The sequence below is a fragment of the Cylas formicarius genome, unplaced genomic scaffold (genome assembly GCF_029955315.1).
Source record: "Cylas formicarius isolate icCylForm1 unplaced genomic scaffold, icCylForm1.1 PGA_scaffold_10__41_contigs__length_53128322, whole genome shotgun sequence".
In the NCBI taxonomy this organism is placed as follows: Eukaryota; Metazoa; Arthropoda; class Insecta; order Coleoptera; family Brentidae; genus Cylas; species Cylas formicarius.
This window is the reverse complement of record NW_026844214.1, coordinates 44,968,191-44,987,296: the sequence shown is the minus strand read 5'-3', so window position 1 is coordinate 44,987,296 and position 19,106 is coordinate 44,968,191. Positions and strand designations below refer to the sequence as shown.

At 32.5% G+C, this 19,106-nt stretch overlaps 1 protein-coding gene across 2 annotated transcripts in view; it reads left to right on the top strand.

Annotated features, from left to right (window-relative positions):
- Window positions 1–18,285, top strand: part of LOC132708184 (venom carboxylesterase-6-like) — a 29,019-nt gene extending 10,734 nt beyond the window's left edge. For both annotated transcript variants that reach the window (XM_060680345.1, XM_060680346.1), the window contains 7 exons: window positions 2,721–2,915; window positions 2,975–3,160; window positions 3,508–3,867; window positions 8,733–8,914; window positions 8,978–9,116; window positions 12,836–12,962; window positions 13,424–18,285. In XM_060680345.1, coding sequence (XP_060536328.1) covers window positions 2,721–2,915; window positions 2,975–3,160; window positions 3,508–3,867; window positions 8,733–8,914; window positions 8,978–9,116; window positions 12,836–12,962; window positions 13,424–13,598 — 1,364 coding nt within the window. In that variant the 3' untranslated portion in view covers window positions 13,599–18,285. The remainder of the gene's footprint in view (window positions 1–2,720; window positions 2,916–2,974; window positions 3,161–3,507; window positions 3,868–8,732; window positions 8,915–8,977; window positions 9,117–12,835; window positions 12,963–13,423) is intronic.
- Window positions 18,286–19,106: the final 821 nt, after the last annotated feature.

The following is a 19,106-nucleotide window of genomic DNA, read 5'->3' as shown; positions in this document are numbered from 1 at the left end:
ATTCTTATATAGGGTGTTATTTTAGATACCTCCATATCGAATCGATATCCAAGTCGGGCCAAGTCGAATAAAAAAGGCTATGAGCGCAACCGGGACTTCACTGACAAACTGGCACTCGCGACACGTATCAAATAACCCAATGTCGCCAAATATCGAAATATGTTTTCCGCAAATATATCATCATAATTTCGATAAATTCTCTGAAAACCGTATTTAGATTATTAATATGGTTTATAAGTTGCTTCTTAAGCTTCTTCTTGTAGTACCTATCCCCACTGGACATCGGTTATCACTACTGCCCGTCTGACTTTGTTAAGTGCCGTTCCGTCCCTCTCCTTCCGTTCAATTTACCTCGCATAATAATGCGAAAATATTCTAGTTTTCTTACTTTGATCAGGTTCTCAAAACTGGGGGGCCATAATCCTCAGACTCTAGGATCTGAACAAAGTACCCCTCACAGTATGGTTGGACAAAGATGTTATTATAAATTTGTTTCTAGATGATACTGTATTATCTGCAACTGGTAGATTAGAAAAATGGTTGATAGGTGATAGACTCTTTGTAATTAAAAAAAAAACAAATAGAATGTTATTCTGTAATAAAAATGTTAATAACATTGAGTTCAAATTTTCTAAGCATATTAACCATATGACATACATTTATCATTGGTATCAAGAGTTAATGTGGACAAGACAATTATTGCTCCACTTTTTGAATATCGTAGTACTACGAGGGCAGCGCCAAAATTTCCCGGCCTGCATATTAAAGAAACAAAGTAGAGTAACATTTTTTTATTATTTTTCAACATAATCCCCCTTGACTTCAATACACTTATTACATATCTTTATTAACAACTCAATTCATAAAAAAAAAATTCATTTCGTTTGTATGCAAAAACAGCCTCTTTTAACTCAACTTCGTCGTTAAACCGCCGTCGACGTAAGTCCTTTTTCAAATATCCAAACAAATAATAGTCGCGGGGCCATATGTAGACTATAGGGAGGATGATCTATCTGTTGGAAACCACACTCTAAAATGGCAGCTTATGCAACACCAGCAGTATGGACAGGTCTGGTCAGTTTTCCTCGACGTTTTACACGTATGCAGTCTCGCAATTTATGTAATAATGTTGCGTAATATTTACCATTGACAGTGGTATTAGTTTCTTTAAAATCTATCAAAAGAATTCCTTCACAATCCCCAAAGATCGTGGCTATCACCTTTTTTGTTGACTGGCAGACTCCTGCAGGTGCTTTTACCCTTACGACTCCACTCCATTGATCCTTTTTTCGATAGAGGGTCATAATAGAGAACCATAGTTTTATCTCCCGTCACAATAGTTTCTATCACAGGCTTCGGTTCCGACCCACAGAGACCGCGCACACTCGACACGGCGTTGAAATTGAATAGCCGAAAGGTTTTTAGGAACCCATCTTGCATTAACCTTACGCATACCTAAATGATCATGCAGGATTCGACGAACACTTGTATCAGTAATTGTATTAGTAATTTCTGAGATTTCCTTGACCTTAAAACGTCGATCACTCAATACCACCTCTTCTATAATCGCAACAATATCTTCCGTTATGACCTCCACTGGTCGACCAGTTCTTGAATCATCCTCAAGGGACTCCTGCCCCATTCGAAAACGTTTTGCCCATTCTTTCACTACAGAATACGAAGGAGAACTTTGGCCGTACACACCATCCAGCCTTTCTTTAATAATTTTTTTCGGACACGTCTTGACGCAAGACTTCAATTTTTTTTCGCAGCGTACTAAGATATATATTTAAAAGAAGACAAAATTTTATCGTGATACTGGAGCTGCATCTATGTCAGACCGGGAAATTTTGGCGCTAACCTCGTATGTGTAAAGCAAAAAGACTTCAAAATCGTGCAATGAGAGCAATATTAAAAGTAAATAGGAATTGTAAGATGAGAGAAATGTTAGATAGCCTAACGTTTATGCGCGTAAATCATTTAAAATAATATAAAATCAATAGGTATAATACTAGAGGACCAAGAAAATAATGTACATATATAAAGTTAAGCAATTAATAGGATTAGGCACTTGTTTTGTATTGGATTATACCAAATTGGCTAATAAAGAACCCAAAATAAATAAGAACTAAAAGTTCAGAGTTTCACGAAATTATATATTTTCACATGACAATTGTTTCGACAACACCGTGTCCATTATTAAACTTAAATTCTCACAACAACATTAATTAAGGTTTTATTGTCATTTTTCGGTATATGTAGTAGCAGGTAGTTTGTAATTTGATAAAGACACGGTGTTGTCGAAACAATTGTCATGTGAAAATATATAATTTCGTGAAAATCTGAACTTTTACTTCTTATTTATTTGGTTAAATGGATGTTCATCAAGTAAAAGCCACCTCCGTTCTATAATGAACTCTAATGAACTCATTTGTTCATAGTCGAGTTTAATAAACCGATTTGCACTAGTTAATCCCGTCGAAACATCCAGTTATTTTATCCGGAATACCAGGCGACAACGAGTATTTTTGCCAATTGCCAACTTAATAAGACCCTTCTTTCTAACTGTACGTTTACTGACATATGACATAAAAATAATTTTAGATGTTTAGTAATTCCAAACAGTGTATAATTTCTTGAGGATAACCATGAATATCATTTTTCCCATTCTCAGTGTTCTTCTTTCGTTGAGTAAGCGTTTGGGACATTTCGATATTTAGGTACTGAAGACTGTCTCTACGTTTACGTCTACGTGCCCAGAGAAACGATAGACGCGACCGAGAAACTTGACGTTGTAGTTCACATACACGCCGGAGCTTTTATGATGGGCTCGCCTCAATTTTTGGCAGGTCCGAAATTCATTATGGATCGCGATGTCGTTTACGTTTCAATGAACTACAGGTTGGGAATTTTAGGTGAACGAATCGGATATTTTTGCAAATCAAATTCAAATTGGGTCGTTTTATATTTAAAGGGTTTTTGAGCACGGAAGATGAAGTGGTTCCAGGTAACAACGGCCTGAAAGACCAATCGTTGGCTCTGCGGTGGATCAAAGAAAACGTCGAGCATTTCGGAGGGAATCCCAACTCTATCACTTTAACGGGCCTATCGGCAGGTGGCGCTAGCGTGCACTATCATTATCTGTCGCCTATGTCAGCCGGTAAGTCATACCCGGCCCGGATGTGGAGAGTGCTTTGAAACGAGTTTTTTTTTGTCAAAATCGGTGCATTCGTTAAAGAAATGTTTTTTTAAATAATTCCGCCGTTCGTTAACCTCAGGTAAATTGGGTGAAACTCGTATTTGTTTTAAAAGGAGACGTAACACTTTTGGTTAGTTGATGTACTAATGCTACGACCGAAATGTCTCATTGAAGACTGTTACATTATTGAATTGACAATAATTTTGTTTAAAATACCAAAGTTGCTAATTATTTATACACAACTGTTCACTTCGCTCCTTAATCACTATTATAACGATCCAAATAGACTAAATAATCCTCAATGCTAGGTTTGTTCCATCGAGGAGTGTCCCACAGCGGCACCGCGTTGCAGTGCTGGAGCCTCGCCGAGCAATCCCTGGCTAACGCTCAGGTCGTCGCGAAAAACGTAACCTGTCCCATCACGTCCACGAGAGAAATGGTCGACTGTATGAAGAAACTAGACGGTGATGTTCTCGTCGCTGCCGTGAGCAGCTTATTCATCTCGCTGGATTTCATCCCGTTCGCTCCATTCGGGCCCGTAGTTGAGAAAAACTCGCGAGATCCTTTCGTGGATCGAAACCCCCACGCGCTGATGAAAGAGGGGAAAGTCTACGACGTGCCGTGGATCACGTCGAATACCAAAGACGAAGGAATATATCCTGTTGGTTGTAAGTTCATCTTTGATTATTGAAAATTTCGGTTTCTCATTTTTCTCTTTATTCAAATAACAAAAAAAATAGAATCTACAAATTAAATAAAAAAGCAATTAAGCTTTTATCCTGTTTATTGACTGTGTGTACCGGGTGACACACTTATCGCAGACAATATACAAGGTGTTCTGTTAAAAAAATGAAACATTAGTTTTTTGAAGAAACATGGGCGTTACAGAAAAAACCTCATATAAAAACATGTTGAAACTTTTTTGACTTTTGCAATTTATTTTAAATTTATCGCAAACCAGTTGAGATATGGAGATAAATTTTGTCTACAATATACCGTTTTTACAACTATTTATAGTTTTTTTTCAAAGAAACTTCCACAGGCTACTGTAATGCTTTTTACAAAACTTCTGGATTCCTCCTGCGTCGGTTTTTGCTTAGTCGAAATTGCTGACGTTTCGCCAATCATCCTGTTGGCTTCTTCAGAGCTTGACTGAAACAGTTTCAATTTTGACTCAGCAAAAACCGACGCAGGAGGAATCCAGAAGTTTTGTAAAAAGTATTTATAGTTTTAACTTCGGAATGTGTTGTTGTAAAGCGGAAGGGACCATTTTTTCAGCCAGGGCCGTATTTAAAATGTTGGCTGACAAGAATTGTGCCGTGCGCACTGTTGTATTTTAAGAGTAGGGTAATTTTTTTTGACTAAACCGTTATATTAATTCATATTAGTGTGCTTTTTATAAATCTTCCTAAAACAGTCTCTACTTGAAGTAGTTTGATTTCAAGTTAAATTTGCTCATTACATAGGTTAATCTCCTATATTAAAAACACATTAGAAAGCTTAAATTGATTTCCAATTTAAGGGTTTAATATAATGACTCTAGAATATTTTCCTAGGAAAGCAATACAAAATCTTATATGCTATTGGTTGATTTGTGGGGGTCGCTGAAATTGGAGTATGCCCTCTATGCTGCGTTTTATGAAAAAGTATTTTCTTAGTCGTGGAAGCTTTGGAGTTATTTCTATTTCTTCTTGTGTTTGGAATTAGTAATTACCAAATTACTGTTCTGCAATTATTTTTCAAGGCTCAGTGTATCATTTTAATTGAGATACTATATACATTTTATTGCAATTTATTTCATACCAATATTCAATTCAAGAAGTTGAGGTTGTGGTTGACGTAATAATCGTTGATCGTCAAATCCGAATAGATCAAAGATTAAAACACCGTATGCCACACAGTACGTAACATAGGTGTGAATTGTGTCCAAGAAAGAAAAACGCGGAAAGATCGTGGGGTCCCCAAGTCTAATTTTTATGCGCCAATAGTGAGACGACGGTTGATATATGATGCGTAGTGTTTTGAACATTGACTGACCAAGATGATTTGCGTGTGTCCATACGAAGAGTTAGTTTTTATTAAAAAACCATCAATAGGTGACAAGTTTTTGTATTCACGAAGTGCCGAAGTACGACAAAATTCAATACCTCGGGGTATTGATAAATACTAATGGGCAATTTTGTCAGAATTACCACTTTTACGTTACACCTTAAAATTTTGTTATTTTAAATGGAATGCCCTATTTATTGTTGTAGCAATGAATTGCGCATGTCGAATCTAGTAAGGTTTCATAACTTCTAAATTTTTCCTATTAATTACAGAGCTACGGCATCACTTATTCAAGACATTTGGTCCCTACTGGATAATATCCTGAAAAGCTTAAAATTTGGGCCAGAATATTGGCCTTTTTTCATTAAAGCTAACTTAACAGGAGCTTCATAGGGATTACAGAGTTCCTTCCATGGTGCAACTAAATAGGAATTTACAAGAAATCTGGTACCAAAACGATGGTGTTCCGCCCCATTGTTCAAGAGAAGTTGTGCAGTTTCTGGTTCATCGGCGCCTTAGAATAACCGTCTCGTTCCCCAGATATGATCCCAATTGACTTTTTTCTAGGTTGAATTGTGAGAAAGAATCCGCAGAAAAGCTGCGTCTATAACGCTTATGTTGAGCAATACATTCCGTGCCCATTTTGCACATTCACATAAAAATTAGTGACCACATAATTATTACTGTTTAATTTTTGTGGTTTCACCATATTTGTTTCAGCCTTTCGCTTTTGAGATAATTTATAATTTAGTGCTATTGTTATTTGACCGTTGGTGTTTCAAGCAATTGGCCCTTAAACACGCTCTGAATTGTGTCTCCAATAAAATTTAGGCCAGTTACAAGTCTGTATAAAGTGCGAGGAAAACCAGCTAAATTAATCAATAAAAAAAATCCTAACATCTCAGAATTTTAGAGTTTTTTGAACATAGGAAACTTTAGAAGCATATCAGTGAAATGTTGTCAGAATTATAAATATCATCGAAATATCAATCGAGAAATTTGTCAAAATTTTATTTTTCCGTCTTTGGCAGTTTTGGATATATCTAAGCGTTTAGGTACTTTTTACTGAAAACGCGGTGCTGCCGTGACCCAGCAATTAATAGAAAAATTGTTTGAAATTACGAGATTTTACTAAATTCGACATGCAGTAGGGCATTCCATTTAAAATAACAAAATTATGCCGTGTAACATAAAACGTAAATGGTAAATCTGACAACATCGCCGTTAGCATTTTTGACTTCTACGTGTTTAAAAACCCCTAGATATTGAATTCTATCGTTCCAGTTTTGGGAGTTTTCTAGTTGCTTAAGCGTTCCGGTACTTTTTACTAAACGTGTGTAATATGAGCTACACCCATAATAAAGTTAAAAAGTGATTGAAACCAAACCCTTTAGGCATTTTATTTAACTATAGAATGTTCTGCCACTTTCAATTCACTGTTGTTTTTTAATGTTGGTGGATTTTTCCTCAACATGACCAAACCAAACAAGTACAAACATCAAAACAGAACAGAAGGTTTAAAAAAATATTGAATTAAAAAAATATATATATATTCCCTTTTATCAAAACGAGATGGCTCCTATTCTGAATTACCTCAAAATAAGAAAGCTATAACAAGCAGAGCCACTCTCGATAAAGTTATTTGTAAAATGGGATTTAAATACGGCACACATTAGTTAAAGTAAAAACTGTCACATAAAAGCACCTTCAATTAACTGCCAGGAATTTTTGCCACAATTTTTTGAAAACTGGTTTCAAAATTATCTTTTAAGTCACTGCAAAATTGAAATTCAAGAATATTTGTTGCAAAATTGTATTTATTTTTAATTATAGACAATAACATAGATCCCATTATAATTAACCTTAATTAAGAAAAAATAAAACGTACCAATTTACGTAATTGTTGATAATTTGCATATATTTAGTGTCATGTTTTATTTCCGTCGGCAAGTTATTTCAATAATTGCGGCCAAGGAACTATAAACCATCAACTAAAACTCGGTCGGTGTCTTAAAAATTATTATTTATAAAGTATCACACGTGTTTCGCTTAAACGGGCACCATCAGCCATTTTTCTCTTCCTCTTTTGTTTCTTTGTGCTTGTAGCGGACATTCTATCTTGAATGTCTTTTTTCTGGCGTGATCTTGCAAAGTTAAGCCACAACCTCTTCTCTAGTCTGTCATCTCCGATGCAATTTAAATGAGTAGCAAAAAAACAGATTTGGTCATGATTGTCACATCATTGACCCTGTACTTTTTCGTCCAACCAAGACGTTCAAGCAAGCTGATGGTGATTTTTCTATCATCCTGTTCGATATAAACTGCATTTCACTTCTCACAGTTTAAATAAAAAAAATCTATCTTTATCTTATAAATTGTAAATGTTTATCTTAGATAGTAAAGTTCAATTCCTATTCTTCGACAATTTAGGTAGATGCAATGAAATTAACTCAAGCATTGGGATTTATGTTCTGATGGTTTTGATTTTATTATACAATATGACAATTTGTTAGCAAATTTGTAAATTAACTTATTGATACAACAAAGTAGATAACCGTCGAGAGTTGGAGAAAAATTGTATCACATTGTCAGTAGACGGGAATTCACTTTTATTACTTTTCTTAACGAATTGAAGATCGAGAAAAGGTAAAAAGGTGATAGGCAAATCCATTGATAGACCCGCAGTTTACGTAAAAAAAATTATTATTGATCACAAAGAAATTTTGTTGTAACGCAGTGGTCGAAAGAAGAAGTAGACAACTTTCACTAAGTAGTGCACTCAGATGGTGGAACGCTTGACTATAAATTTTTGATATAAAAAAAAATCGACATAGCACCTATCCGGGCATGTCAACATTTTTCAAGCAGCTGATCAATTCCACTGTGTTTGTGATTAGAATATATACTATGAAAGTCGGTTTTGTTCCTAAGAACTATGTTAAGCCTTCCAGCTAGATTGTAACAAAACATATTTCTTAGGCAGCCCATATAATAAAGTTGTTTTGGGATTCATGGGATATATATAATCTTTCATTATAGGTTTTGACAAATTTAGGTGTTAATACAGAATTTACAGAATTCCATAGGCAAAAAGTCCATAATCTTATCCAAGTGTGTCTTCCTCTTCATTATAAGCCCTTATCAGCCTTGGCAACAAGGGGTCCTCATCTTTAATTTTACTTAACAAGTGCAAGTGATGCGATGCGATGATTGAAGCGAAAGTTATCATGCGAGCTATAATTAAGCAGATTAATTATTTCAGACCTCAAGATGTTTTTATCAGAAATGAATGTAGACTGGATATTTTCAACCTCTATGGCTAAAATTTCTTTAATTTTGCTATGATTATATATGAAAAATAATATTTAAGATGTAGTAATTCCTCTTCTTGTCGACTGAGTCAAGCCAAATTCTATTCTATTCGACATACTTTGAGACAAAGTTATTTTTCTCCAGGGACTTGAAAAAATTATTTCTCTTGCAGTTTTCGTATTCCTGAACAAAATAAAGGAGGTGGACGAAGACTGGAATCGCACCATGCTGTACTCGCTCGATTTGCAAAACACCGTCGACGAAAACAATCAGCTTGACGTGATGCAAAAAATAAGGGAACATTATTTGGGAAACGAACCGCTGACTAGAAAGAATATTTTCTCGTTGGTGGAGGTATATTATTATTAGATAAACGAAGTAGTTTGAAATGATAGGTTTGTTCGTGGACGATTTTAGATTTTCACGGATCGGTTATTTACCGTGGACGCTGAAGAAGCAGTCAGGTTACACGCGCGGGCTGTCAAATCGCCAGTTTATTATTATTTCTTCACCTACCACGTGAAAATTCCTAATTTGTTCGGAACGCTGAGAAAAGGTAACGTCCAGTGATAAGCATCGGTTTTCTCAATATAGCGAACTTAAGGTGGATTTTTTTTCGCATAGTTTCCGAAATAAAAACTTCAACTTTTTATAAATTTAAAATATACGCAGTATATTTATCATTTTTCATATTTATTAGACATTTAAACAAATAATTCACGTAAAAAAATAGTGAAAATCTAGAGAAGTTTTAATTAGAATTGTTTGACATTATCGGAAAAAATACGATATAATTGCTACTGTGTTTACCGTTGTTCTGGTGATGGTAAAGTCTGTTCATAGATATAAGAAAGTGATACGAATTATGCAAAGACCCGGACAAGCTGTAAGAATGAAATATGGCCGTACTTTGCTTAGAATTTAATTATTTGGGGTTTTGTTAGGAAAGAGACTAAGCCATAAAATAAAATTACAAATTGTTTTTATTACCTACTTAAATCACTTAACATATTATATCAGTATCACTATCGCTATCATTGCCTGTTCTAATTATTATTTGTTCTATATTATTTGTAATATGGATATATGATTGTTTTGCTTTTTCTATATGCTTAACAGAATGTGCCCAACTTTGTTGAGGGATGTTAAAAACTTCGGTTTCTATATGTTTGAGGACATTGGAGTTAACACGGGGGAAAACATTGTTACGACGAATGGCAGATTTCAGTTGGTGGCAAACAGTGGTAGGGTGGATGCCTTAAAACTGTATGCCCTAGATTTTTTGCATAATTATCACAGACGTATTCCTTTTGTAGGTTCAAGCTTTGTAGAACCCCAATTAATTGCTTTTTGGTATAATCTTCGTGAAAATAAATGTCGTTATTATACATGTAGTTTTGGATTGTTGCTTTTGTGTCACATGGGGAAGGGGTTTTAGTCAACTGTCTACTGTGATAACTTGCATTGTCCATTACAATTACGCTATTAGGAGGAATGTTTGAAACTGGTTTGTTCTTAAACCAACTTTCAAATAAATCAGCGGTGGTGTCTTCATGGTAATCCAGAGAAGAATCTTTAATATTTTTCGCAGACAGAGAAAGTGCATTTGGAATCCAACCATCTTTAGAGCCAGCATGCAAAATAGTTATTCTTTTACCTCTTTTTGATGGCGCGTTTGTTACACTTATCAGTTGAGTCAACCCAACCCTTTTCCGGGGTATCATAAGCGTCGAACCAGGTTTCATCCAAGTAAATAATTGACCTTTGTTGTTCTCTGTAAATCCAAATTTTTTCTAGATATTCCAGTCGCCATTTCCGAATTCTAAAAGATTCCATTAAGACCGGCCTTTTGTCAATTTTTTAATATCTAAAACCACGTGTTGAATACACTTCCATAAGATATTTAACACCGGATTCATCTTTTTCAATCTAACTAATTAAGATATCTAATATAGGCTTTGTTCCTCGTATAACTGGTTAATTTTACGCCGTATTATGTCTTGATCACTTTCATCTGCACTAGAGAAAATGTCAGCATCGCTTCTTTTTTTCTCCTCGCTGAAATGGGATTATTCACAATTTTCCATACAGTTGATGTTGGAATTTTCGTCAATGTGGCCGTTTCTTCTAAAGATGCTTCCTTGCTGGCGCCACGTTCAATGAGACTCAAATAAACATTGTTTATAACTTCCTTAGTCTCAATAGAGTGTTTTCTACATTTGGGCGGGAGCATTTCCTGAGACACACTAGACTCGCACATATTTTGCATAATTCGCACACGATTCAACACACGCTGTATTACACACGAAATAAAAATGATTACTAATAAACTTAAACTAAGTAGTATACCAAACCAAAGAATATTAAACACAGGTAGGTATAAAATTATTTTCTATTACGGACCACAATTTTACCTGAATTTAAATTCCGAAACTTTAGGTAATAATCTTGTTGCATTGTATGCTATTGATCACCCTTGGATAATGCCATTCAAAAGCAATTGGTCACTTTCTTATATCTACCGACAAACTATACTACACAAACGAGAATTTTCTACTAAACGACATCTCGAGATTTTGAACAAATCTCTAAAATTAGGAGAAAAAAGTTCGTAGGGTGTCATTTTTTTTGTTTTATTTTTGGCAAATTTTCCTAGAGACACTTCACACATTTATTTTTGTGTCCCAAAAATTTGAAAAAGGTAAATCTTCCAAGAAAAAATATGTCTAAAATGAGAGATAAATTCAATCTGTTTTTTGTTTAATGGTCACTGCTCCACCTCTGAACGGAAAGTACGGCGTTCGAACACGTTTGGAAATAAATGTTGATAACTGCAGAAAGGCTTCATTAAAAATTGCTTCTCCTGGGCTAACAATCTCACCTAATCGCAAAAAAAAAACTTGCAACGATGTCATTACGTCGTCAAATAAGAGCCTAACAACCCAATTAAAACCAGACCTCGTGATCATTATTCTATATTAAAATATGAATAAAAGTAGTTAATACTTAAAAAAAGCTATATTTTCTTAACCATTTCAAATTTCTTAGCTTTAAAATACTTTTGCTCACTCTGACTATAGTTAATAATAAACAGATTATGGCAGAATTTATGAAAATAAGATACCAATTATTTTGTACCAAAACTTTGTTTTGATTATTTCTTCAACAAACGCGAGAGGAGAGAGAAGTAATTTTTAAAGAATAAATTGGCAACTAATTCTTATTGAGGAGTACTTTGAAACCAATTCAGTCAATCAATTTCTAGCAAGTTTCACATATAAATTTTAAACATACAAATTTCAAAAATAATGACTTCAAATATTTTTTTAATAATTCTATAGTATTCGAAAGGTAGAAAAAATGTAGATACAAACTAATTCTCATAAATGACTACGGAATGAATGATGAAATGAATGTATTTGGGAACAATGTCCGAGATATTTGACTAAACTCACACTGTTGAAAAATTCATTTGGTTTGAGTACCTAGATAAGAAACATTTATTTATAACACATATAAGACAAAAAGTCAATTTCACGCACTTAGGACTTGTTAGCGTACCATTTATTATCTTCAATGAAATAAAAATAAGCCATAAAAAAATTCTATTCATCTTTCGCAGTCGCCAAATTGCAGAGTATGCAGGATTTTGGACTTTTTTTCCACTTTTTCCAATAGTCTTCAGTTTTTGAAATATGTAAGTTGACATTTGCGTTCCTGATATTAGATTAAGGATTTTCATTAAAATAAGCAAGAATTATTTAGCTTAGGGGAACGACAATACTGTGATTAATATTTACGCCAGTATTGTCAGGTTTTATGGTGTCCTGAACAAGGTTTCGTTGACAATTTATTCTTAAAGCAATCCTAATACCGCTTCTCGATAGTTGGCATCAAAAAATAGTACTAGTCGGCAATGACTTCATAAAAGCAACGTATTTCAAACATCCTGTACTGAAATTAATGGGGTCTAAGTACTCCTAATAAGAATTCATTATTTTATTCTATAAAAAATTCCTAAAGTACGTCTCTCTTCTCCCTCCTTTGTTAAATGATTCCAGTCGACTATGACTTTAGGATGAAGCAATAAGAAAATAAAGTTTTACTTTGAGAAATCTATCCAATAAAGAAAAATCAAAACGTAAAGATTTTGCAAGGGTGTACAATTCGTAAGCGGGACTACAGTTTCTTTATTGTTTTTTTTATTTTTACCCTACATCATCGCTCTTACTGGGGCAACAAGTACTATACTATGTATAATTGTTTTGGTTAAAGGAGTCGCTCATACGGACGACGCTCGATTGATCTATGAGATAATAGGGACGCCAGACATGTTGGAAGATTCAGACGATAAAATGGCTGATAGTTTGACATCACTCGTATCAACTTATGCCAAGACTGGGTTTGTATTCCGCGACCATAAATTAGTAGACGAACTGACCATTACGTCATCAATTTGATCATGGCCAAAATATCAGTGAAAAAGATTTAACCCCTTACTGATGTCGTTGGGAATATATGAATTTTTGTCTGTTGAAAATGATTGCCTGCCGAAAAATATTTACTTACTAAGGAAAACTCGCTGTTAATAAAAAAATGGACGTCGGCGTAGCGTTTATGACGTAACGGTCAAGTTTCGACAATTACGAATTGCAAGTGTTTCATAACGAACGACATTATAAATGAAGACCGATTTCATGTCAATTGAAAGGGTTCGTTTTATCACACGTAAACTTAAAATTGAGAAAAATTCTAAAACAAGCCAAAATTTTTAAAGATTCGCTTAGAACGTGTGTACTCTGCAAATAATAAGTGCTTGTCGGATCTTGTCTGAATACATTTCGCAAATCTGTGAATTTAAAGGGTGCCATCTTTCGAGGATAAAAAATGGTCGCCGGTGATACCCGGAAATGACGACATAGACTACCTGCACATAGGCGATTCCGACGATATTTCCATGCGAAGCGTCAGACATTTTGGAGCAGTGGACTTTTGGAAATCGTTGCCCATTGCAGAGTTGGAAAGTGCGCCGATCTAGCCGCTACTTTTTTCACTTTTTTCTACAAATTGTTATTTCTGCGTGTTTTGAAAAAATATTTTCTTTTATCTTATAAAGTGTTTCGAATTTGCACATGTTATAAATAATAAATGAATGTTTGCCTCCACCATTGTAGGTAAATGAAAAGACGTTTTTTTCTAGAGGTTTGTATTTAATACAAATAATTAATATAATTTCCGAAATAAAAAAAAATACTGTTATTAATTTTAATTGTTTGACTAAATTTTTTAAATAGTCCATAACAAATGGATACTTTTTTTTCTATGTGGGGAAAGGGTAAATAAAACTATATTAATGTCGACAATCATTTATTGTAACAATGGGTAGGTAAGTTAAAAACACATTTTACATTTTTATTAGAACAATAAAAAAAATATATTTATGTTACTAGAAATACACATTTTGTTTTTTTTTCAATTGGCACACCCAATCAATCACTTTCTTGTAAATATTTGATATTAGATTAAAAACCATTCAAATAATTTATAGTATTTTTGGGAACACTTTAATTTTTTGTTTTGTAATGAATCAGTAATTAATTGCTTGGTGTTATAGTGGTTTATTGCTTTTTGTTCTAATTGGTCCACTCACCGCCATTACCTTGTAAATGCATGAGGAACAGGTTACAATTCGTTCAACTATTTTTTTATTTTGTCATTTAATTTACTTTTTAGTCTTAAATATCATTTATTTTTTTATTGACTCATCGATCTCCACTTCTTTGTCATTAAGCGATTAAACCAATTTGATATCGAATTAAAATTCATGCCGAGTATTTTTTGGTTTATCATTAATTTATTTTTGACTATTAAATGTATTGATGATATTAATTTATCATAATGAATTGGTGCATTTTTGTGTAATTGTTTTAATGAATCGATAATTTCAATTTTTAGAACTACTGTTGTTCATTGTTTTTTTTTTAATTGACTCACCCACCCCTCCTCTACCTGGGAAATGCGCACCGTAAAGATATTTCATATATATTTTTTTACCTTTGTCTTTACAGAATTCATTCAGTTATTTTTATGTTACGGATAGATTTCATTTTAAGTTCATTATTTTTTTGTAGGCCTAAATATACTTTTTTTTCACCCATCCACCTTCACTTCCTTGCAAATATTTGATATTGGATTAATTTTTGTTTTGTAATGAGTCAGTAGTTCATTTCTTGGTGTTATAGCGGTTTATTGTTTTTTTTTTCTAATTGACCCACTCACCTCCACTAGCTTGTAAATGCACGAGGAACAAACACCATAAGTTTGTTTTGTTCTTAATTGAATTTAATAATTATTTACTACTGTCATTAATATAATTTATATAGATCATTTGTTTTTTTTTTTTAATTGGCCCACCCTCCTCCACTACCTTGTAAATGCCCGATTAAACACTTTATTTCATTGTTTTGCTATCACCAGTTTACTTTTTTGTATTAAACGATTTTTTTTTAATTGGCCCACTCACCTCCTCTACGTTAAAAATGTACACTGAGTTGATATTAATTTGGCATAATGAATTCGTTTAGTTTTATGTAATTTTTAATGAAGCGATAATTTAATACTGCTATTTATTGTCTTTTTTTCAAACCTTTCAAATGAGCACCGTAAAGAGATTTCAATATATATTTTTGTTTACATATGTAATATGTAACCGACCTCCTCTTTATTAAAATGCACTGGGTAAACAAATTTTGATAAAAACTTACTGAAATTAATTAGGCAAAATTTACCCAAAAATTTCGTAGTCTTGATTTTTTCTTTTAACTTTCTATTTTTCGTTTTTCCAAATTCCGCATTTATCTATCAAATTATTTCCAGTACAATAAATAAAGAAATTACTGCCGTTCGATGTTTACAACTATAATTATTATGGAGGCGGGTATTTTTGGAAAGCTTCATTTGCGGAGTTGGTCAGAGCGCCAATCTAGCCCCCATTTTTTTACGATTTTTTTAAAATTTGTTATTTTTGCTCTTTCTGTCACGGAGTAAGCGTTATTTAAGCAACTATTGTGTTGTTTTTTTTGGCCTTATACAGCGCTTCGAATTAAGTTATTAATAATAAATTAATTTTGTTTCCGTCGCGTCTTCATTGCAAGCAAGTGAAAAGACGTTTTTTTTTAGAAAATCGTATTTAATACAAATGTGAAATTAAAAAAAAATAAATTAGTGTTATTAGTTGAAATGCGATTGTTTGAATTGTATTTTTTATTGCAGGGAGGGGGTAAATAAAACTATATTTATGTCGACAATAATTTATTGTAAGAATAGGTAAGCATGTCGAAAATACATATTTTATATTTTGTTTTTGTTTTCAATTGGCTGATCCATCTTCACTATCTTGTAAATATTTGATATTAAATTAAAATTCATCCGAGTATCTAAGGATACATCTTAATTTTTTATTTTTTTTATATAGTAGCCCGCCTACTTGCAGTACCTTATAAATGCGCGACCAAGAAATTCTAGGCTTCGATTGAAATTCGTTCGAGTAGCTTTGGGAACACCATAACCTTTTGTCATTAATTGAATTTAATAATTAGTGCTTAATAATTGGAATTAATTGTAATTGATTTTTTAGTGTCATATATCATTTGTTTTTTTTTTTTTCTAATTGGCCCACCCACCTCCACTACCTTTCAAATGCACGATTTAACAAATTTGATATTAAAATAAAATTCATGCCCAGTATTTTTGGCAACACTTAATTTATTTTGCTGTCATTAGTTTACTTTTCTCTTCTTTCGACCTTCTCTTCTACCTTAAAAATGCACACTGGGTTGATATTATTTAGCATAATTAATTAGTGTATTTTTGTGTAATTTTTTTAATGAATCCATAATATAAATTTTTAGTATTGCCGTTATTTTTTTATTTTGTAATTGGCCCGCCCACCTCCTCTACCTTGGAAATGCACACCGTAATGAGATAAAAAATTTCAATATATATTGTTTTACTTTTATGCTACAGAATGCATGCAGTATTTTTTATCTAACCGGTGGATTTTTTAAAGTTTAAATTACTTATTTTTTCCTCTTTAGTAAAATGCTCTTGATAATCGAATTTGGATAAAAACTTACTAATTAACTTATTATTATTAATTTTTTTATTTTTCGTTTTTCCGATTTTCGCATTTACCTGCCAAATTCTTTCAAGCGCAATCAATAAAATAATCACTCAAATAACAATCACTAAAATCAAGCACAAAAGTTAAAGTACCTCTAATGATACCTTCTCTTTCTATTTTAATTGTTGGTTTAATTTTACGTATCTTCGATATAACTTTCCAAAGAATAAATTCACCATTTAGGACTTTAATACTCTCTATCCCTTATAACTGTGTTAATTGGTTTGTGATTAGTTGTGGTTAGCTTTTCTTTGTTCCGCTCGAGTTGATAGGTTTATTTCCGATAAATTTAATGACCATTTTTACTAGCTGTCACACACAGAATGCAGAAAAACATGAAAAAAAGTACATGCACGCTATCTAAATATATAAGATTATAATGATATCTATCCAAAATTGAAATTTAATTATGAACGTTGAAGTTACAATATTAATATCAAAACTAGGAAGAAAAACTAAACATTGAGTTGAAAATCATAAGTACTGAATACAAAAATCGTACAAAAAATTATTGAACAATGAAATGAATTAAAGGAAGAGAAAGGAACTACTTTTTTTTTATAAAAAAAAAAGGTATAACACATATCTACAGCAAGGTATTATATATTATCTAGCGATTACTACATATAAACGTATTAATCATTAGACAAAAAAGGTATTATTTTACGTTACACATTTTACAAAAACGCATAACAGATTTAAGTTTTGTGATTTGTTAGTTGTCAGTTTTTTGAACATCTGCTTTTATATATTCAATTAAATCACATCACATTAAATCGACATCATACTTTTATATTACACTATTATACACGTATTACGTAATACTTTCGGGTGTTTCCATTTATTTTTACAATTTTGTGTTAATTCAAGCCTGTTTTACAACATACCTTTAGATTCTGTCTGCTTAATGATTCTTGAGCTCAAGACTTAGGAAATTATTATTGATTTCACCACTTTCAACACCTTCATAAATAAATTCTCCGATTACTGACATATTTATTCCTGCATTTCATGTCAAGTTTTTTTTTCGCATATACAATTCGATTTGCTTTAATTGTTTCCATACGCTTTCCTTTTTTTGAACATAAACGCAAGAAAATGCATTTTTTTACCATTACACACATATATTTACATACATACATATTTGGCATCGTTGATTACATGTCCAGATCAACCACAATTTCACAATGTGCCTCGATCGAAAATAATCATCAGTTGTCGTATAAAGACTAAAAAATATATCGCGTCAATGTATTTCCAAAAAACAACGTATTCTTATCAACTTGGTTGATATTATGTGAACATTGCGCTTGTCATTACTAACATTATTTATTTTTCTGTTTTTTTTTAGTTGTCCCGCCCACCTCCTCTTCCTTAAATTATGAATGAATTAACGTTTGCGACGAGTTGGTTTTTCTCAAATTTATCATCTAAGTCTTTTTGCTATCATATTGTTCCTCTTATTTCTCTACTCTATATTCTATCTATATATAAATTTTTACGCATGCTTCTTTGGGGCATTTTCAAAGAATTCTCTATCTAACCACAACCACGAAATATTAGCCAAGTGTTTGAATTAGCAACAATTTTCCTACCACATTTTCATACCTATTATTTATAACCCAATAATCACCAGTTTGCTGTCAGTTTAAAATTCGATGGCTAGGAGTGATTTAAATTGTATTATTTTTTTTAATCAATTATCAATCTCAAACTGTTTCGAAATAATCTTACAAGTATTACATGATTTGTTTCTTACGGCGGCTCGTTTTTAGTTCCATTGTTATAAAAACTGTTTAGAATCACTTTGGTAAGTTTATTTTTAATTTCAAACCTCTTTAAATCCGCTATATTCAACACCTTTTTATTACCTTTATTCTCATATTTTATATTAAACCAACTAACTATTGGATAAAATGATCCCAAATCGTATTAAAAATAACCGTCTTTAATGCTGTTCATGAGATTTTTTATTGAAATTAATTTTTATGTCATATTTAGAAAAAAAAAAGATTCGATTTTTAGGTGTTATAATTTAATTTCCTTTAATAACAACGATATCTCATTAATTATTTATTGGACATATTATGACTGCCGCATTTGTTTTTTTAAGTTTGATAAAACTTGGTTATACATCGCATAAACTATTATTAAACCGTCTTTCCTATTATGACACTGATCTTTCACTAGTATTTTTACCGCATTCATCTTTATGAGCATCTTTTACCTTAAGATCAACTCAAATCTCTTCAAAAATTTATTAAATATTTTATTTAATATTTTTATTTTTTTTAAATATTTTTTTTATTAAATATTTATATCCAGACCGTAATACACATTTTTGTTTATCTGTATGCTGTATCA